We start from the raw sequence: 22,683 nt of genomic DNA on the forward strand, positions 1-22,683 counted from the left end.
TGTCCAATTTTCACATGCATATGAGGCAGCTGAGAATACCATAGCTTAGGTCAGGCACACTTTTTGTCCTAATACCTCAGCCCTCAAACTGACATCTTTGCTCTTGAACACTTTCAAGAGTCTTGTGTAGTAGATTTGCCTAATGCAATACATTGGTTGATTGCTTGACTACTGTTTCCAGGAGTGTTGATTGTGGATCCAAGCAAAATGAAGTTGTTGACAACCTGAATCTTTTCACTATTTATCATGAGGTTATTTATTGGTCCAGTTGTGAGGGTGTTTGTTTTCTTTACGTTGAGAAGCAATCCATAGTGTATTCTTTGATCTTCATCAGTCAATATGGAAAGTCCTTTCAGCTTTCAGCAAGCAAGGCTGTATCATTTGCATATTGCAGGTTGTTAGTGAGTCTTCCTCTAATCCTGATGCCACATTCTTCTCCATATAATCCAGCTTCTTGTTTTATTGGCTCAGATTGCATAAGTATGGTGAAAGAATACAGTCCTGCCACATACCTTTCTTGATTTTAAATAAGTTTAAACCACTCAGTATCACTTGTTCTGTTTAAATGACTGCCTCTTGCTCTATTATACCTGGTGGGGCTTAAAATAATACAGGGCTACTCATATTTTGAGAATTGGACCTTAAGGGATAGCAGAAGTGTTAGGCATTTTAGGTTTAGTGTTGAGTTTACTAGGAGACTGGGGAGGATAGAAGGAGCCCTAGTGTCACAATGGGTTAAGCATTGAGACCTCCACCAGCTGTTCCACCAGCTGCTCCACCACCCACAGAATCAACCCAGTGGCAGTGGGTGTTTTGGTTTGGGGAGGATGAGGCTTCCAGTGAGGCTCACTCATCTCCCCAGGGGAGCACTGCAACTTCAGTTGAGCAACTTCTGGTGTGGGCTAATTCTGTGGGTGGTGGCAGGTAAGGGACTCCAGGATGTGCACGGGTGCAATGAGGCTCAATCTCCTCAGTTTCAAACTGTTGGGTGCCGTCAAAGTGCTAAAGGTGCCTGGTTCTGACACTAGACAAATTCAGGTGATGGGCAAAGGGTTAGTGACCCAATAAGTCTGAGTCTTATAACACCTTTGGGTCATGGTCTTAAGTACTATTTTGTAACTACTAGTCACACTGGACAACACAGGGCATAGACCAAGAAAGCAACTTCAGGATCCCAGTTTGAGCTTTAGTTATAGCAAACCTAAGCAGTCAGTGGCTTTCAAGTTGATTCTGACTCATAGTGATGCCATATGTGTCGTAATACAACTGTGTCCATGGAGTTTTCAATGGTTGCTTTTTCAGATGTAGATTGCCAGTCCTTTCTTCTGAGGTGCATTTGAATAGATTTATATATTCAACCTCAGTTAACAGAGGAGAATGCTCACTGTTTGCATCAGCCATGGACTTCAGACTTGTATTCACTACTAACTTTTTTTAAAAAAAAATATTGTATTGTGAATTGAGTGTTAGTTTACATGGGAGAACATTGGTTTTGCACTCATCCTATTGTATTTTGTTTTATTGCAATGATTACAATCCCCTCCATGCATCATCATTCAACAGTATTTGCTTCTATTCCCTCTGGATTTTTGTTGTTGGTGGTTATTTATTTATTTTTGATGTACACAAAAACACTCAGGAATATATAATCATTTAAACAACCAAAGGGCATATTCCGCTTCTGTCTGACAGCACACAGTCTTTCTCTTTCCAGGAGTCTAGAGTCCTCAGCTGTTCTATATCCCTGTGCCCTCACCTCTACCTCCATCTCTGGTGCTGCCGCTTCTCTGGTTAGGACAAATATGTTTTTTTTCAAATGATGATCTAGATGTTTATTTGTAAAATATGTATAGACTAACTGGGCCATTCGAAAGGTCGACTCCCAAATTATTCTTAACCATTTGAAACTTCTGTAATGATTGTTTTAGTTATCTAGCGCTACTCTAACAAATATACTACAGGTGAGTAGCTTTAAAGAACATTTATTGTCTCACATTTTGGAATGCCAGAAGTCTAAATTCAGGGTATTGGAAGGGCTATGCTCTGTCCACACTAGGAGATCCTTTCTTTCAGCTTTTGGTGGTGGCGTGCTGTTGAGTCAGTAAATCTTTATGGGAGCAAAAAGCCTCACACTAATAACTCTTGATATTATAAAAATTCTATATTGTGTTGAGGTTCCAGGACTAGTAACAGCTACAAGGGATGGATGACCTCTAATGTAAAGTTGGTCCTGAAACAATGTGAAGTGTATGGATATGGTCCATAGAGACCATATCCCTTCCTGCTATTTCTATCAGCAAAATCATGGCACAATGGGGGCTGGAAGGTCTTGAGGGAGGCTATAAATGACAGAAGATGAAAATGTCACAATTGCAAATAAGAGGATTCTCTACTGTCCTTTGTAACTCTTGTAAAGGATTCATGTCAGTCTCCTATCTAAATTCCTTACTCTCTGCTATGAATCTATTTGCTCATGCATCCAGAAACAACGGGTAACCACCTTCTGCATATTTGAAAATGATGATGAAGTGATGCCCCAAGTGTCTCTTCTTCAAGTTGAACAATTCTAGTTTCTTCCTATTGCATCTGAACAACATCTTTAGGGCTCTCAGTTGCCCTGTGTTCAAGTCATGGTTGTAAAGGTAAATGCTACAGGTACTTGTTGGTTTTTGTATGGACTCTTCAGACCTCTTAGTGGATGACTGGATGAAGGCATTTGGTCAGATCATGGGATTAAAAAATTCTGAACTTTTGATAAGGAAAAACTTGGATGTTTCAAAACTAGGTGTAGGGAGGAGAGAACAAATGGAGTGCTGGACCCTATCCAGAGAAGCAGCAACACCAGAGATGGAGGCAGAGATGAGGACATGGGGAGAGGGAGCAGCTGAGGACTCTGGACTCATGGAAAGAGAGGGACTGGGTGCTGACAGCCAGTAGGCAGGTTTGCAGAACGTGCCCTTTGGTTGTTTAAATTATTACTCCTGAGTGTTTCTGTGTACATCTCCCCACCTGCCCCAACCAAACCAAAACAAAACAGAGGGAATGGAAGCAAATACTGTTGAATGATGATGCATGGAGGAGATTGTAATCATTGCAATGAAACAATGGTGTAAAGCCAATGTTCTCCCATGTAAACTATCACTCAGTTCACAATAAAAACTTAAAAAAAAACACAAAATATTAGGTGCAAAAGTAAAAAAGACAGCACTCTTTAGTAAATGGAACAGTAATTGCTAAAAATGAACAATTATGCATTTTATGTTGAATTTCTTTGTTTATATTATGATAACACATACAATATATTAAAACGTCAGATAGTAATACAGATTTACCCACTATTCACAAAAAAAGTGGGGACTGATAGCATAGGTTGATAGTATGTATAGGTACACCATGCAGTAAAGCAATTATCACTAATGTAGATGGGAAAGCTTTTAAGCATCCCCAGACCCCAAAATTAACCTACTATTGTTGTTGTTGTTGTTATATGCCGTGGAGTCGGTTCCGACTCATAGTGACCCTGCACAGGGTTTCGAGGCTGTTAATCTTTATGGGAGCAGAACGCCTCATCTTTCTCCCACGGAGCAGCTGGTAGTTTCAAACTGCTGACCTTGCAGTTCGTAGCCCGATTCGTAACCACTACGCTACCAGAGCTCCTTCTATATAATACCAAAAAAAAAAAACCAAAAAACCCATGAAATCTAAAATAACACCAACATATAGTGTTCGCACAGTTCAACACTATGGCACTTGACACTGAGTGTAGTTCCCAGGAAGGAGCTTGGAGAAATTACTGCCATTGTTAAAACTCATGGCAAACCAAATGTCGAAGAGCAGTTGCTTTGCCCACTTTTGTTTTTATAAAATGAAAATCCTCTTCAGATTTCTGTGTATTGAGAAATGGTACTAATGTAGGCTATTAGTAAAAGAGATATGGTATAAAGTTCACTTTTGAAAAGCAGAAGATATCTGTACTAAGCTCAACAGGGAAACCAGAAGTTTTCCTCTCCCACCTCTAATTCTCTCTCCCTAGAAGTATAAACGCTAGACCATAGGTTGGTTTGAACTACAAGGTCGGCAGTTCAAACCCACCAGCCACTCCTTGGAGGCCCTATACAGGGTCACTATGACTAGGAACCGATTTGATGGTACTTAAGAACAATTGTTGTTGTTGTTGTTAGGTGCCATTGTTGTTGGTACTGACTCATAGCAACCTTATGCACAACAGAACAAAACACTGCCTGATCCTGGGCCAGCCTCACTACTGTTACCATGCTTGAGTCCATCGATGCTGCCACTTGGCCAATCCATCTCACTGTGGGTCTTCCTCTTTCTCTCTGGCCCTCCACCTTACCAAACATGATATCCTTCTCCAGTGAATGGTCCCTTCTGACAATATGTCTGAAGTATGAGAGATGAAGTTTGGTCATCTTGGCCTCCAAGGAGCACTCTGGCTGCACTTCTTCCAAAATGGATCTATTGGTTCTTTTGGCAGCCTGTGACACTTTCAATATTCTCCTCCAACACCATAATTCAAAAGCATCAATTCTACGGTCTTCCTTATTCACTGTCCAACTTTCGCATCCATATGAGGTTATTGAAAATACCATGGCTTGGGTCAGGTGCACCTTAGTCCTCAAGCTGACATCTTTGCTCTTCAACACTTTAAAAAGGTCTTGTGCAGCAGATTTTCCTAATGCAATACATTGTTTGATTTCTTAACTGCTGCTTCCGTGAGTGTTGATAGTTGATCCAAGAAGAATGAAGCAAGAGACATTATTGGAGTCCTGGTGTGGCACTGGACTGCTAAACACAAGGTTGGCAGTTCAAACCCACCAGCTGCTCCTTGGAAATCCTATATGGGATGTTATGAATTGGAACTGACTCCGCTTACACTTTCATAACTCATCTCTACACTTTTTGATTACATGTTCTTAGTGTTACTTCATGACTTTTCAGCTTTAGATATTATATACCAACTTCTCATTGTGGAAGATGGAGATTTAGTTCTCTGGTACAGCCAAACCAACTCCTCTATCAACACACATAATTTCTCACTACTCCCTAATATATTTACATTGCAGTCTTTAGTTAAATCAATGTTTAGTACATAAACAGCATTTACAACTGATCCAAGTAACCCACTGACATTGAGTTGATTCCAACTCGTATCTCTCCAACTTGTTAGAGGTCATCAAATCGGTTCAGACTGAGAGCAACCCTATGTATGCACAACAGAATGAAACATTGACCAATTTTGTGGCATCCTCACAATTGTTGTTATACTTGAGCCCATTCTGTTGTCACTATGTCAATCCATCTCGTTGACTCTCCACTTTTGCAATCATGATGTCTTCTCCAGGGACTGGTTCCTCCTGATAATATGTCCAAAGTATGAGAGATGAAGTCTGGTTGTCCTGGCTTCTAAGGAGCATTCTGGCTGCACTTCTTCCAAAAAAGATTTGTTTGTTCTTCTGGCAGTCTAAGTACTTTTAACATTCTCCTCCTACCTACACCATAACTCAAATACATCGATTCTTCTTCAGCCTTCCTTATTCATTGTCCAACTTTCACATGCATATGAAGTGACTGAAATTATCTTTGGTTTGTTCAGTCATACCTTAGTCTTCAAAGTGATCCAAGTAAGGTACTTCAATTACATTTCTTTTCTGCACAACTTTTGGTGTTTCCTGAAGTTAACAATTATTTTGCACTTTTTTTTCCCCTATGGTTTTCCATAGGCTTCCCAAAAGCTTCACCAAAGTGTACAACACTTCTCACCATGAGCAAACACCTCTGATATTGTGTGTTTCACTTTCTGTTCTCAGAGACATCCCTCCTGAAGTCCACTGCCCTCCTGCTCCACTGTGGACTGGTTGCTTTCTATGCCGGTTGCACAACTGTCCTCCTGGGAAGTCCCTGTTCTTCCTCTCATCTGTGTTAGAGCCATGGTTTCCTGAAACTCAGGTCTTCCACCTTGGCTTGCTCATTAGTTTCAGTGGGTAAACTCATTCCTGAGAAAGGATATATGGCAGAGGAATCTTTTGGGACTTCACATGTCTGAATCTGACTTTATTTTCCTTTACCCTTTATGGATGTGATTGTTGCTGTTGAGTGTCATCGAGTTCTGACTCATAGCAATCCTGTATGGGGCTTCTGAGGAGTGGCTTGTGGGTTTGAACTGCTGACCTTGTGGTTCAAACCAGCCTTATGGTCCAGTACTTAACCTAAAGGTATAGAATTCTAGGTTGAAAATAATCTTTCGTCCAAATTTTGTCAGCCTTGCTCCAGTCTTCCTGATTCAAAGTTGTTGCTAAGTTAAATCCCATTCTGATTCTTGCCTTTGCATGTGACCTGTTTTCTCTTCTTTAATTTTCTGGGATGGATCTTCTCTTTACTAATGTCCTCTAGCCCTGGAAATTTTTCTTTGATAACATCCTCCTTCTTTTTCCTTTGTTCTCTATTTCTGGAATTCATATTTGTCGAATATTTGGTCTCCTGGGTTTACCTTCTAACTTTTCATCTTTTTTCTTTTCCATCTCTGTGTTCTTTTGCTCTACTTTTGGGAAGATTTCAATTTTATATTTCAATCCTTCAATAGATTTTTCTTGACTTTTGCCATATTATTTTTAATTACTAAGAGATCTTTCTTATTTTCCCACTGTTTTTTTCAAATGTTTCATAATTGCTGGTCAGCAGTTGTGAGCTGAGCCCAACCACATTCAATAGACCCCTGTGAACCCGGGTGGAGACCTGGATGGCCAGCAATACGGCAAGACCCAGGGACTCCTGGGCCCAGAGGCAGTGACATGGCCACAGAGGACTAGAGAGGAGAGTGAAGCATCCAGCTGACAAATTTAAGGGCTCTAATACAGGGCACAAGGAGCTCTGGTAACGTAGTGGTTACGAGTCGGGTTGCCAACCTCAAGTAGCTATGAGTTGGAACCAAAATCAATGTCAGCAGTTTGAAACTACCAGAGGTTCCATGGGAGAAAGATGAGGCGTTCTGCTCCCGTAAAGATTTGCAGCCTCGGAAACCCAGTGCAGGGTCACTATCAGTTGGAACTGACTCCACAGTACTTAACAACAAGAAGAAGTAATTTGTTTAAGACTGTGGTGCTTAATAGTGAATTGGGAGTTACGTGTGAGGGGCAGGGGTGAATTAACCAGCCCTATGTGCTAGTTTGCATGAAGCAAGGCGAGCACAGATGCAATTTTGTCTCCTTGCTAATCTGTGGTGATCAATTTCACATGGATTTAACCATGTCTTTACGATGGTGGGAGCAGGTGAATTTGTGCACTGCAGATCGGTGGGAAGGCACAATCGGACCCATGTGTACCTTGCTTGAGAGCTACTGCTTGTTGACTGGTGAGCTCTCCTGTCCTGTTAAGTTAAGGTACCAAGTCACTTCATAGAGGACCACCATATGACACTACCTGAAAGTTTTTGTTTGGGGTTTAACAGTTTCTCCAGACTATTCTCCAACCTTCTAGAGGATATAGATCAGACTGGAATGTGGGTTGGCGGCGGGTTGTCCTCACTAGTCAGTACTTGGGCTTTAACTTTCCTACCTCCTGTGCTGCTGTGGGTTAACGCGCTGGGCTGCAAAGTTGGTTTGAACTGCAAGGTAGGTGTTTCAAGCTCACCAGTCGCTCCTAGGAAGCCCTCTACAGGGTCACTTTGGGGCAGAACCAACTTGACGGCACTTAACAACAACTTCGGCTTTCAGTATAGAGCCTTGCCCCAGCCTCAGCCCCCAAACCAGATGCTCTCGAGTTAACATTTCCAAGAGCAAACCTCCTGTCTTTTGCTGGTGAGAAGGGATCTGGGGGGTCTAATGCTCCTTAAGGAAGATTTCTAAATAAATCTCTGGATACATATTTTATACGCGACTTCCTTAGGTTTTCTAAATGTTGTGACTCAATTCAGCCTGGATCTTATTTATATGCCCTGACCCACCCAAAGCATACCCAAACCTATGGCCATTGAGTCGATTGTGACTCATAGCGACCCTATGTATGGTTTCTGAGACTAAATCTTTATGGGAGCAGACAGCTTCACCTTTTTTTCTGTGGAGTGGCTGGTGGGTTTAAACTGCCAAACTTGTGGTTAGCAGCCCAATGCCTAACCCACAGCACCACCAGGGTCTTTTATAGGTTCCCCATCTCCCTCCCCTCCCCCATCTGTGTTGAGTTAGCATTCATCTGTCTTCACCTTTCAGCCTTTGTTTGATGTCTCTTATCCACTGACATTGCCTCTCTGTTTCTCACTGTCTTTGTGTTCTTTGTGTGTTTACGTCATTTGAACACTTTCAGAGTTTTTTTTTGGTGGGGGGAGGGAAGCGGGTGCAGGAGATAAATGCACATGCTCAACTGGAAATCCAACCAAAAGATGTATCCACTCAAAAGCCCTCATTGAAAATGCTTTCTGTAGTTATTTTAAGATAACACAATAACGACTGTAGTCAGACAGGTCCTACCTGAAACCAATTTGGTGAAAATAATCTCTGCTCTCCAACTCAGGAGCAAGCAACACACACCACCCATCTTCAGCCACTTAGAGGTTCTCAATGCCAAGAGAAACAGCCCCTTTGTGGGTCCTCCCGAGTCTCTAATGAGGGAGGCTCCCAAAGAGCACCATTATATTAAAACCCACAGTGCTCTTTATCGCCAGGAGGTAACTGCTCTCCAGCTGAATCATCCCTGGTTGACTTGCTTAACCCCATGGACACTCTTGTTTATCTCCTCATTCAGCCTGAGAGGCTAGAGGAGGATCAGTCCTATCGGAAGTAAACTTCCTGTTCAGAGCCTAGCCCTATCATTGTCCCGGCCATGCTCTTCTGGCCTGCAGTCTTATCATTTGCCCATGGAGAGTTATACATACACACAAGAGGAAAAGACTTTAGAGGTGTGTATGTGTCTCCTTGATTACTTTGATGGTATAAAGAGATATAAAGGAGCCCTGGTAGCATAGTGGGTTACACACTGGAGTGCTAACCACAAGGTCAGCTGTTTGAATCCACGAGCTGCTCCACAGGAGAAAGACGAGGCTTTCAGCTCCCACAAAGATTTACAGCTCTCGTAACCTGATCTATAAGAGTTGCTAGGAGTCAAACCAACTAGACGGTACATAGCAACAGCACCAGCAATGGGGTATGAACACTTAGATAAGTCATTAATTCACTGATACTTAACCTATATAAAGAGGTCTGGTAGTTGTTGTTGTTGTTGTTATGTGCCTTGGAGTCGGTTCTGACTCATAGCGACCCTGTGCAGGGTTTCTGAGGCTGTAACTATTTACAGGAGCAGAAAGCCTCATCCTTCTCCCACGGAACCGCTGGTAGTTTCGAACTGCTGACCTTGTGGTTCACAGCCTGATTCGTAACCACTATGTTACCAGAGCTCCTTATATAAAGATCTCTGGTAGTGGAGTGGGTTAAAAGTTGGGCTGCTGACAAGGTAAAAACTTTCAATCTCTCAGCTGCTCTCTGGGAGAAAGTAGCAACTTTCTGCTCCTGGAATGATTTACAGCCTTAGAAACTCTACACAGAACCGACTCCACAGCACATAACCACCACCACCACTTATATGCACAATTTGTTGTTAAGTGCCCTCAAGGTCGGTTCCAACTCATAGCTACTCTCTCTAGGGTTTCTAAGGAGCGGTTGGTGGTGCTTATCCTACAGCACCACATTAGGAATCCACATGCACATGAATTATATTTATAATGACATACAATCCCTTCAAGATTTAAAATTACTTTCCAAATATTCTCATTTTACATAGGACAAAAATGAGGCTCACAGAACTTACTGAAGTTTGTTCAAAACAGACCAGTAATTTTTAAAAAACATTTTGAAGTCAATAAAAATGGATATTTGCCACAACAGCCCAAAGCGGAACAACCTTAAATTTCATCAACACATGAAGGAGTAAGAAAAATGTGGTATATATATAAAGGACTATTATCCAACCATAGAGAAAAAAAGGAAGTCATTACACATGCTACAATATAGATGAACCTTAAAAACACTATGCTGAGTGAAATATGTCAGTCATAAAGGACAAATATTGTAAGATTCCAATTATATGAAATATCTAGAACACTCAATATAGAGAGATCAAAGTGTCTGACTGGTTTGCAGGTGTGGGAGGGAGAAGGCAAAGGGAATCATTGCTAGGGGACATGAAATTTCTGTTCATGGTGATGAAATAATTTGCAAACAACTTGTGGTAATAGATGCACAACATGAGGAATTGAATGAATGTCACTGATTGTACATATGAAAAATGTTCAATTGTTTTGCACATGGCAAATATTTTGTTCTTTATATTTTACCATAATAAAACAATAAAAATGGATATTTACATGAGAAATCAATGCTTCCTTTCAGATAACCTTTCAATTCTTTCCTTTTTGGTTTCTGTCTGAACTTTCTAGCAAAACCTTAGAACTGTGATAGGTTTATCTTCTTACCACCAAATGCACAGTAAGTCCAGTTTTAAGTGGTCTTTTATTCTTGCCAACCCATTGAGAAGGGTATGTCAAAACTCTGACACATTTTTGAGATACACAGTATGAAACAAAGAAAATAAAAAGAGCAAAACATTGGACCTACCTGTTGAAATAACAAGTAATCACTGCCCCAGCGACAGTCATTTGCTGGCATGCCAGGATGAATTCACTGGTCCAGATGAGGCCAATTAAATGGTACCACCACATATATCGAATGCCCGAAAAAGGCTTATATTCCACTTGGCCGCCTACGGTAACCTGGGCAGCTCCTAAAGTTTAAAACACAAACATGCTTTACACCAGTGTTTACCTAAGCAAAAGACCGGAACATGGTCAACAGGTCTCACCAACTCATAGAAGCCAACATAAAGTTTGAAGTACCCACCATAACTCTATCTCCAGGACAAAAAAACGAAAAATTGAGAGCACAGAGTCAACAAATAATACCAACCACATTAAGTGCAATGATGGATTAGCGGGCAATTTACAAAATACTTCATGTAGACTCTAATGCAAGTATAAGGAGCTCAGGTAGTGTAGTGGATACGAATCGGGCTGTGAACCACAAGGTCAGCACTTCGAAACTACCAGCTGTTCCACGAGATAGAGGAGGCTTTCTGTTCCCATAAAAACTTACAGCCTCAGAAACCCTGTACAGGGTCACTATGAGTCGGAATGGACTCCATGGCACATAACAACAACAACACTATAATTATGAGGCTGACATAGGACCAAGCAGTGTTTCATTCTGCTGTACACAGGGTTGAATTGACTCGATGGCACCTAACAACAACAATAACTAATACTGACATTAGCCCTATATTGTAAGCTTGGAGACTGAGGTTTGGAAGCATCAAGTAACTCTGGTAAAGTCTCACTGCTTATTATTGGTAGAATAAGAGTATACACCTTGTGTTACAGTGAATTATTCAATGTCTCTTCTAGTCATAGTCTTTGTAAATTCCCACCAAACCACTTTTTTTCCTGATGGGGCTGGTAAGAGAAGGTAGGGGAAGATGCTGATAGGATTATATTATTCAGCTGTGAGTGGTTAACAGTTAAATGTGATGGCAAATTTTGTAACTCTAATGCACATAAAAAGAGCCATCTCAGAACAAGGAATAGGGAAGTTTACTACCACAAAGGAAGGAGAGCCAGGAGAAGAGTGTGTCCTTTGGACCCTGAGATTCCTGTGCACTGAACATCCTCAATCCAGGCACTGGAGGAATGGCGGAGCAGCAGTAGCAGAACCAAGAATCAGAACACCAGACAGAGCAGGGGGCTTCCCTGTCCGCAGAGCAAATAAAGCAGAATGACTTTGGGCAGGAGGCTTCTTTGCAGAGTGGGGTGTGTATGTTTTGCTTGCCCACAGAGCTAGAGTAGAGCTTAGGTGTATGTTTACTGGTCCACGGAGCTAGAGTTTAGGTGTCCTTGGACTGAGACTATCACAGAATAGAGTGTCCTTTGGGCATTTATCAGCAGCCCCAAGAGAGCCGAGTAGGGCAGCAGCCAGGACAAGGGGCTGAGGCCAGAGAGGCCTGCCTGAGAGGCTGTCCTGACTGGAAGAACTGGCCCCTAAGTGTTTCTGACCCTCAATTGCAAGGTGTTAATTTACCTAAGGAGCTCTGGTAGCATAGTGGTTGTGAATCAGGCTGTGAACCGCAAGGTCAGCAGTTGGAAACTACCAGCTGTTCCACAGGAGAAAGATGAGGCTTTCTGCTCCTGTAAAGATTAACAGCCTTGGAAACCTTGTACAGGAGGCGCTATGGGTGGGAACTGACTCCACGGCACATAACCACCACCAATTTACCTAATAAACTCTGTAGCTCTGAGTTTCGTGTGGCCTTTGCAATGAACCCAGCTGGGTAGAGAGTGCTGTGGGAGGGGTAGTTGTTGCCATTTGTTTGGTTTTTGTTTTGTTTTGCTTACATACCCGAACACATGAGATACCAAATCCCACAATTTTTCTACCATTCCACTTTGTGAGGCAAACAAAACTCGTTAGGATTAAATCATATAAAGTTGTTAGCACTGTGTTATAAAAACCTACATTGCCAACCATTTGTAAAGGAGACAAGGATCTTAGTTTTTTCAAAAAGACTCATTTCCGACTTTGTTTGAAAAGCAAGCTCTCCTACCACATGTAAACTACTGACTGGGTCTGGTGTGTTGCTGTAGAATCAGCACTGGACTGCAAATCTCAAGGCTGAAAGTTCAAACCCACCAACAGCTCCTCCATGAATCAGAACCAACTCGACGGCACTTCACAACACTAGACCTGAGTGTTAACCCTAATCTGAAACATCAGCTTTCCCTTTTCTTGCATGGTCACGCTTTCTGGGTGCTGACACTTTTGGTATCTTTACCTGTAATACTCATGTCCTGCTGGTGGTGTGATGCCAGAGTGAGATCAGCTGGTGAATGTCTTTATAGAGCGTGGCTTATTGAAATCTCTCCATATGTAATGATGGTAATTACTAGTACTACATTTCAATCTGAGGTGGGCAGGGTAGCCCCAACAGCACTGTGCCATTTCATGTGGCTATTTCCTGCTTCCTTTTCCCTCATCCAAAGATGTCTCTGGAGTCCTGGTATAGTCTGTGGGATAATGCACTGGGCCTCAAGGTTGGTTTGAACCACAAGGTTGGCAGTTCAAATTTACCAGTTGTTCCTTGGAAACCCTTTACTGGGTCTCTATGAGTCAGAACTAACTCGATGGCACTTAACAACAACAAAAAGATGACTTTAAATTAGCCTAGCAGACATTTGCACTGTCTTCCTGCTATGGATTTTCAAATAATTTATGCCCTGGTGATGCAGCAGTTTAGCATTCAGCAGCTAACCAATAGTTTGGCTCAATCCCAGAAGGTGCTCTGTGGGAAAACAATGTGTCAGTCTGCTTCTTTAACGATTTCCAGCCTTGGAAGCTCTGGTCAGTTCTCTGTCTTACAGAATCAACTCAACAGCAACGGGCTTATTTTAAGTAATTTATTGTAAGTAAGAGGATGAGCACTTTGGTCATTGGAAACTCAACCTGAACAACATTTAAAGATAGAGTCATATTTCCTGTCATAGCTATAAATTGATTTTAGGTTTATCATCTATTTTTAGTCATTCACAATAGGATCTGTGTACAAAGGAAGTGGTAGAAGATAATCAAGCTGTACAGTAAAACTGATTCCACAGACTGAAGTCAGTTTTACTTCCTTACTCCTGAAGTTTTGCTAAACAAGAATCACAGTGTGAGGAATAGTGGAGCAGCTCTTTTTACAGAGAGAAGTTAATATTTTATTGAACACTAGGCTCATTCGGGCTCAAAGGCAATCTGTTTCAGGTAAGGTACTGATAAATGGTTATGTTTTTCCAAAGTGGGTGTGTTTCATAAAAAGCACACTCAATATCAAATGAGCTGGCCCTTCAGAAACAATACATAATTGAGGATGATGCGGTCAGCGGAAACTTTGAGAAGCCCTCTATGAATATCAGAAGTGCTGTGGGCCAGGGGACAAACACACTGCTCCTTCTACGAAGTCCATGAGTCCCTGGGACAGATGACAGTTCTGCAAGAACAGGCTGCCAACATTACACCGATCAGGAAAACTGGTTTCCTCAGACAAAAGGCATGTTTGAAGGGCAGGGATGCTAAAAGAGAACGTTCACTTCCCTCAGCTGCCCCGTGCCGGCAATGATACATACCCACACACATTCTAGCTCGGTACACTGGGGAATGGTCAACAAGTGGAGCAACTCATAAGTCAGGATCCACTTAAGCCTTGAGACCTTTGTTATTCCCTGAAGGAGCAGAACCAATAAGTTATTCTGGCATGATCACTCTTGTTCTGAACATATTTTATGGAAGCCATCTTCTGTTTGTTCCTCTGGCTCAGTTCTATCAGGCTGTGTAGGTTATCCTTGAGGGCAGGGTTTCTCAACCTCAGCGCTGACTGGCATTTTGGACTAAATGATTATTATGGGGATGGGGGGGGTTGTCCTGTGCATTGTAGGATGCTTAGCAGTATTTCTGATTTCTACCCATTAGGTGCCAGTGGCACCCCCCCACCGACTTCCCTCCTCACATATGATAACCAAAAAATGTCTTTATTGTTGTTAAGTGCCATCGAATCAGTTCTGACCCATAGCAACCCTGTATAGGGTTTCTGAGGAGCGGTTGGTAAGCTTGTACATCCAACCTTGTGGTTTAAACCGACTTGGCAGTGCAGTACATTAACCCACAGTGCCACACCAGGACTCTAAAAATGTCTCTTGTTGTTAAGTACCATGGAATCAGTTCGACTCATAGTGACCCTGCACAGGGTTCTGAGGCTGTAAATCTTTACAGGAGCAGAAAGCCTCACCTTTCTCCTGGAACGGCTGATAGTTTGGAACTGCCGACCTTGAGGTTAGCAGTCCAATTCATAACAACTACACTACCAGAGCTCCTTAAAAATGTCTCTAGGCATTTTCAAATATTTTCTAGGGCTGGGGATGCGTTGTCTCTGGTTCAGAATTACCACTTTAAGCAAGCATTCCAGTGAGCTGGGAATCAAGTCTGTGATGAGCCATTGGGTGGGGCAGGCCTGCTTATGCACATGACTGCCCTCTCCTGGATGGCGGTATCAGTGCAGGCTCGGTCTCCTTTGTTACTATGGACTACAAAGAGTGTGCCGCCTCACTGTTGATGGGAACTGGACAAAAGACAGATCACAAGGTAGGAAGGATCTCAGGGATGGTGGTGAGCAGTGTACTGAACTGGGAGAAGATGTGTTCCAGCCTCAGCTTTGACATGTGTGACATGCAATCTGGACCTTAGATGGCTCATATTAAGGTTAGAAAGAGGAGATAAGACAAAGTCTGTGGCAGAGTTTAGTCTCTGGTTTGACTGGCATACCGGCAGAGATCGACATCACCACACTGCCCCCTACTGGCTGACTAACCTCAAGCAAGTTGTTAAGCGCCATCTAGTCGGTTCTGACTCAGTGACCCTATATAGTATGTCTGAAGAGCAGCTGGGGGGTTTGAACTACTGACCTTGTGGTTACCAGTTCAGTGCGTATCCTATAGTACCACACCAGAATTCCTCAGGAAAATTACCAAACCTAATAAACCAAATCCACTGCCATCAAGTCAATTCTAACTCATGGTCACCTTATATAAGGTTTCTAAACCTGTAAACTTTTATGGAAGCAGACAGTCTCCCTCAGAGCTACTGGTGAGTTTGAATCATTGACCTTGTAGTTGGCAGTCTAGGACTTACCCAACAGTGTCACCAGGCTAGTTACAGGACCATTGAAAATCTTTTTTATCCTGTAATCTGAGCATCTTAATCCTAATACATCTCAGTCCTTTGGTGACTCTCCAGTCTCATTACTGTAAATGCCATACAAACCGCCATTAAAAGGATTAAATGAGCAAGATACTCAGAACAGTGCCTGGCACCCAGTAAATGTCCTGTAGGGTGAGAGGTACAAATGGGTAAGTCGCCAGTTAGGATCCACACCCAGATGAGCCTGATTAACAACTGATTAACAGTCTCCAGAAAAATACTCTGGGTAAAAACAGTTAACCTAATTTCACCGCTATACATTCCTTCCTATACTTTTTCTTCTTTTTGACACATGCAAATATTAATTCCTCTATCTGACACAATAGAAAAATTACAAATATTTACCGACTGAAGAAATACCAAAATTGCTGTTGTTGTTGTTAGGTGCCATCAAGTCGGTGTCAACTCATAGTGACCATATGCATAATAGAACGAAACACTGCCCGGTCCTGCACCGTCCTCACAATTGTTTTTGTGCCAATTCATCTCATTTGGAGTCTTCCTTTTCAGCAGACCCTCCATTTTGCCTACAATGGTGTCTTTCCAGGGGCTGGTCCCTTCTGATAATATGTCCAAAGTATGAGAGACGAAGTCTCTCTATCCCAAATTATAAGGAGCATTCTGGCTGTACTTCTTCCAACACAGATTTGTTTGTTCTTCTAGCAGTCCATGGTACTTTTAATATTCTCTTCCAACACCATAACTCAAATGCACTAATTCTTCTATGGTCTTCCTTATTCACTGTCCAACTTTCACATGTTTATGATGCTATTGAAAATACCATGACTTGGGTCAGGTGCATCTTAGTCCTCAAACTGACACCATTGCTCTTCAACACTTTATAAACAAGTCTTGTGAAGCAGATTTGCCTAATGCAACAGGTCATTTGATTTCTTGATTACTGTCTCCATGAGTGTTGATAGTAGATCCAAGCAAAATGAAGTCTTCGACAACTTCAATCTTTTCTCCGTTTATCAAATTCATATCAAAATTAGTCGATAGAAAAGAGTCTGTCTCCACTGTAACTGACTGAGGGGATGTTAAATTAACAAGCTGCCTCCAGCGCCAGGCTCCCATCCTCTATATAAGTCACCTGATGCCTTTTCACAGAGGTAGGGGCAGCTCACAGGTTCTCCAAGTATAGCTGGGGAATCTCTGAGGATTAAAACAACAAGAAACCCAGCGATGCCTGCTGCTGCCTGGCCGGCCCTGAGCTGGTGTGTTTCTTCTCTGGTCTCTGTCCCTGGGTGAAAAGGCCTTTGGATGCACCTAAGTCCATCCACAGGAGAAAGGCAAGGACAGTCAGCTAGCTTGAGGGGACAGGTCATCTGATATCTGTGATGCCCAAAACAATGGGGGAAGGAGAGGACTTGGTGACTCTGTGTGGCAACTTTGACCCTATCAGTGTAGGACCAACTTGCTTACAGATTTTTCCATGAGGTCCTGGATACCATGTCCTTTCCTGTCCTTCTATTCCTCTCACTCTATTCCTTTACCTCTTGCTCGGTTTGATCACGTCCCACTTCACAAACATGACCCTGCAGGGCAGTAATACAATGCCTTCCACCTTTTTAGTTCGGGAGAAGAATCTACTTGGCTACCTGTCCCTGCTACTCTCAAACCCGGAGGCTGGGGCTACGTCACTAGGCTCTGGGGTCAGCTGGGACGAAGCAGGAGAATTTTAGGGACAGAGTACTCGGCGCTCACCAGTGAGTATAACATCCTTGTAGTTTGTTCTGCTCTCATGACTGGGCACTACCTTGTCCTCTGTGACTAGGTCCTCTCCTTGTGCTTTATCTCAACTCCACTGAAATCCTTTCTGCTTCTTTTTGTATTTTCTGATCTGGCAATTCTCAGCCTATCCTGAGAAGCCTGCCCTGACTTACACATTGTATTAGTCCTCGTTGCGGGGCTCTCATAGCCCCCCAAATTTCTCCTATCATCACATTTATCAACTTTTGCTGTGATTACATATTTAAATGCCAACCTGTTCTGCTAGACTCTGCTCTGAAGAGAAACCATCTCTGTCTTCTTCTCTCTTTTGCCCTATTTTCTTGCCCAGTGACTAGTGCCCACACACCAAAAAAGCCTAAACCTGCTGCTACTGAGCTGAGTCCAACTCATGTGACCCCATCCGTTACTTGAGGAACTGCTCTGAATTGAAGCACTTATTGAAGAAGATCAAACACCACAGTTTTCAGTATGGCTTACGTCTCAATGTAAAGAAAACAAAAATCCTCACAACTACATGACAAGGAACAACATGATAAATGGAGGAAAGATTGAATTTGTGAAGTACTTCATTTTATTTGGATTAAAAATCAATGTTCACATGGAAGGAATAGTCAAGATGTTAAACAGTGTATTGCATTGGGCAAATCTATTGCAAAAGACCTCTTTTAAAGTGTTCAAAAGCAAAAATGTCACTTTGAGGACTAAAGAATACCTGACCAAAGCCAGGGTATTTTCAGTCACCTCATATGCATGTGAAAGCTGGACAATGAATAAGGAAGAGGGAAGGACAGATGCTTTCAAATGATGGTATTTGTGAAGAATATTAACTATACCATGGACTGCCAGAAGAATAAACAAATCTGTGTTGGAAGAAGTATGGTCAGAACTTAGGAGTGTGGATAGAAAGACTTTTTCCTCACATACTTTGGACACATTATTAGTTCTTGGAGAAGAATATCATGCTTGGATGGACTGACGTATGGACTGCAGCCAGAGTCACAGACGTGGTAATGATTGTGAGGACAGCTCAGGGCAGGTTAGTGTTTCATTCTGTTGGACACGGGGTCACTATGAATTGGCACCTGACAACCGTAACCATCTTTACAGAAGCAGACTGCTAAGCCTTTCTTCTAAGACGACTGCTAAATATTTGTGAATTAATGAAACAATGAATGTATTTTGCTCCAAAATGTGGCTCTTACCACAGAAGCAATTCCCTTTATCCAGACTCATAGCCAATAGGGGCCAGTGGGGTGGGCTGTGCTCTAAACAAAGTTATTTGTCTGCTTCATGGCTGATTCTTTAGGGGCAAGGACTCAAGTACTTTAGTGTCATCCCTCCGGAGCCATCTCACCCCCTCCTAATAATACAGCTCATGTCTAGCCTGCTCTTGCTGAGAGCCCCTGGTCTGCCACTTTGCCCCTCATGCTTCCGAATGCACCAGATTATGGTCACAGTCTGTAACCAACAGCTAGCTGCTATGGTCCCCAAAACAGCTCCATCTTGAGCAGACAAATCTGATGAGTCCTAATTTTTATTTCCCAGCTTTGTATCCCAGAGGTTCTATTCTAGAACTCTGTGACCAGATAGACTATGGAACAAGCTAGCGGTATGAACTTCAGTAAATGACTTAGAATCTTTTACTTTTTTGGCTTGTAACTTGAAAATAACAATAATACCTCACACAGGAATTGTGATGATTAATGGAGAGAACATAAGGAAAAGTCTAGTACAGAGCTTAGAATTTAGGAGATTTTCACCTTTATGTCTCTTGTTGCACCTTTAGGACTTCCTTTTTGACCAGAACAGAGATGTCAAGTAGCTAGCTAGAGGGAGACTGTTCAACGTTGCTATAGCTGCGACTTCCACGTGGCCACCAATAGCTGTTCTTCTCTCTGTTCCTCATAATAAGGCTTCTATATTTAACTGCCTACTTGGCTGCCCATTATAAAACTAAACTTCCGTACTTCTCTTGCAGATAAGTGTTGCTATGTAGCTAGGATCTGCCTATTGTGCTGTACGTAGAAGTGCAGCTGATGACTTCTGGAAGGGACTTGTCTTCCTCCCTGTTGCCTTCCAATTAGTAGGAATAAAACATGGGAGTTGAAGACCAAGTGGCTATTTCAGCAACGACTTGGAAACAAATGGTAAAGATAGTGGGACAAGAAATGAGGCTCCATGGTCAATGTCTGGAAGAATATTCTGGCATGGGATCTCCTTACAGACTTGACTTATATGGGTGAGAATTTACGTTATATTTTGTCTCAGTCACTATTGTTCTGAGTTTTCTGTCATTCCTCATTCTGATTGATTACAATCCTATTGGACCAAGATTCCTTCCTGGGTAATTACTGAAAGTTCACTGTACACCAGGAAGATTCCAGAGATACACCCCCATCTCCTCATGCCCAGCAGAAGAGACTGTCCCTAAGGCATCTCTGGGGATGTGGGTTTCCAAGGGCTGCAACTTCTAGGGAATCCACTGGTCATCTTGAAGTCATTGATAGGGTGAGTTAACTCAGAGGAGAGGGAAGGGAACCAACCAAGTTGATTAAGGATTTACCATATAGCAGTTGTTCTCACATATATGTCCAGAGCCAAGAAGGGACAAATAACTTGATGAAAATATTATGGAATTGCATTAATCTTGTTGATTTGACATTTGCTATGATTTTTATCTGCCTAGAAACAGTCTCAGAAGGCAATTTACTCTTTTGTCTTTATATCAGAATGTAAATATGGCCGTAAGCAAATCAAATAGAAGAGTCACAGAAGATTTAACACTGAGCTGCACAGTTTGGTCCACAGACTAGCTGCCACCATCCCACTTTTTATGACTGATATGTAATGAGGTAAGGAGCTTGCACCAGAATACAGGTCTCAATTTTGTCACCAAGAATATTGCTTTGCTCCGCTGATTTTTTTTTTTTTTTTTTTCATAGCAAGACTTTCTTGATGAAGGAAGCAACCGAGTACTATACATTCTGGTGGAAGCTCCTATCTGGTTTAAGGTTACGTAGCAGTTCTTTAATTAGTATTGCTCTAGAATATGACTATCATTCAAAATCTGTTATAAGCTTTGAAAAATATAGTTACTTGAAGTCACTCCAAACCAACTGAATTGGAATCTCTGAGGATGGGGTCCAAACATCTATTTTGAAAAAGCACCATAGGTGATTCTAAAGAAATACCCCTGGTGGTGAATCATTGTTTGGATATAACAAGAGGATGGAATATAGATCATTGGCTTGTTAGGACCATAGTAATGTGGACTTTGGTATGCATTGACTTTACACTTAAGATGCCTCACCTCAGCACAACAGAATTTTTAATAGTTTTCCCTGGGTTCCTTTTACTCACTTACTGATTTCATTATTGTTGTTGCTGTGTGCCATCAAGTCGATTCTGATTCCTAACAAGCCCATATGAGAGGGTAGAACGGCCTCTGATGGTTTCCTAGGAGATACTCCTTATGGGGGCAGATAGTCAGGACTTTTCTCCCTCTGAGGGGCTGACTGGATTACTTTGGATCAAACCCAAACCCAGAGATTTGTGAGAATATTCTTTCTAAAGGTCTTTGCTCAGACTGTAGTTTCCCTTAAAGCTCTTTCAGTTCTTATTGTGTGTATTCTCTCATGAAACACAAACCCAGTTGCTTTAAAGCTATACAAAAGAGGGAACAGAATCTCCTAAGCCCATCACTGTTGTCATCAGACACGTCTTCTGGTCTGAGTGAGGGTGCCATCCCACGTGCACAGCCCAAGGTGACAGGTTCCCCCACCCGCTTCCCTTACCTGCAGTGCCCAGGCTCAGCAACACAGCTATCCAGAGCACCCAGAAGAAAAGGAGGATGGCAACTGTCCACAGTGGTTGGAGCAGCAGGAAAGGGGAGCTATTGATGGCTTTATTTATGGCCTGGAAAACGCCAACTGTCAATTTTATTCTCCCTCTGAAGACAGCAATCTGGATAAGCAGAATGACCTGGTCAAAAAAGGATATCAGAGTAAGTTCTTTCAAAACCATGGACAACTGAACAGAGCTTTCCTTTTGAAAACAACCCCTAATATGACGGGGCTTCAAAAACAAAATTCCATTATCTTTTCATTCCACAGCTTTTTGAAACTCAGCCTGTGTTTTATTGACATCTCAGTAAATACCTTTTTTTTAAAAAAGATAGTGACTCATGGTTTGGGTGATAACAGACCAGATAAATTCCATGGAGGCCTCATGCAAACACAGAATACCTACTTTATGCTGTCCCTCTGCTAGATCCTGCTGATAAAACAGTGAGCAATCCCTGCCGCTCAACAGCTTGCAGTCTGGTCGAAGAGCAAGAGAAATTGAAAATAAGCTCTTTTAGGGTCAGAGCTCCTGGTGTGAACTGTAGGATAAGCACTGGACTTCTACCCACAAAGTTGGCAGTTCAAATCTATGAGCCACTCCTCAGAAACGCTATATAGGGTCACTGTGAGTCAGAACAGACTCAATAGCACTTAACACAACTGCACCCAGATACTCAGGCAATGCTGAGGCACTGCAAAAGGCAAGAGAATATGAATAGTAGAGAAAAGAACAGTGATTCTGCCTCAAAGCCACCCCGTGCCTTCTCTCCTAGCTTTTCCCCTGTGCACACACAAATCTGTGCCTCTCACATTAAAGAAATCAGGACAGGATTTCTCATCATTTCATTCTGATTCTGCCAAATACTGAGAATTTGCATCTCTACCCTAGATATATTGTATTAATGAATCTACATTTTAAACAAGATCTCCAGGTAATGCTTATGTATACATGCTAAAATATAGATTTGGGGACATTTCCTACTACTTTGTGATTTTTAACAACCTTCTGCTCATGTGACTCCACATGCCACCTTTTCCTTTGACTTAAGATACCCTTTGGCCAATTCTAGCTGGGCTTGAGTATTTCTTCCCTCAAAGATCACACAGACAGAGTCACAGGGCAGTGGGATAAACCGCAGGAGCTGCTCCAAGAGAGGGGGCAGAGCCTCCGGGTGGGCCCGGGAGACACTCAGAGGAGGCATTTCCACCTCTGTGGAATGCCTAGCGCAATCACTGTGGAGTCACCCAGGTTGTGGTCCACAGTCCAT

At 42.3% G+C, this 22,683-nt stretch overlaps 1 protein-coding gene across 1 annotated transcript in view; it reads right to left on the reverse strand.

The window, feature by feature from the left end:
• The window catches only part of SLC44A3 (solute carrier family 44, member 3), a 104,833-nt gene that overhangs the window by 46,196 nt on the left and 35,954 nt on the right, over window positions 1–22,683 (reverse strand). The window contains exons 9-10 of the mRNA XM_006831044.1: window positions 21,368–21,554; window positions 10,620–10,785 (exon numbers count right to left, since the gene is read on the reverse strand). Coding sequence (XP_006831107.1) covers window positions 10,620–10,785; window positions 21,368–21,554 — 353 coding nt within the window. The remainder of the gene's footprint in view (window positions 1–10,619; window positions 10,786–21,367; window positions 21,555–22,683) is intronic.

Source organism: Chrysochloris asiatica, unplaced genomic scaffold (genome assembly GCF_000296735.1).
Source record: "Chrysochloris asiatica unplaced genomic scaffold, ChrAsi1.0 scaffold00002, whole genome shotgun sequence".
NCBI lineage: Eukaryota > Metazoa > Chordata > Mammalia > Afrosoricida > Chrysochloridae > Chrysochloris > Chrysochloris asiatica.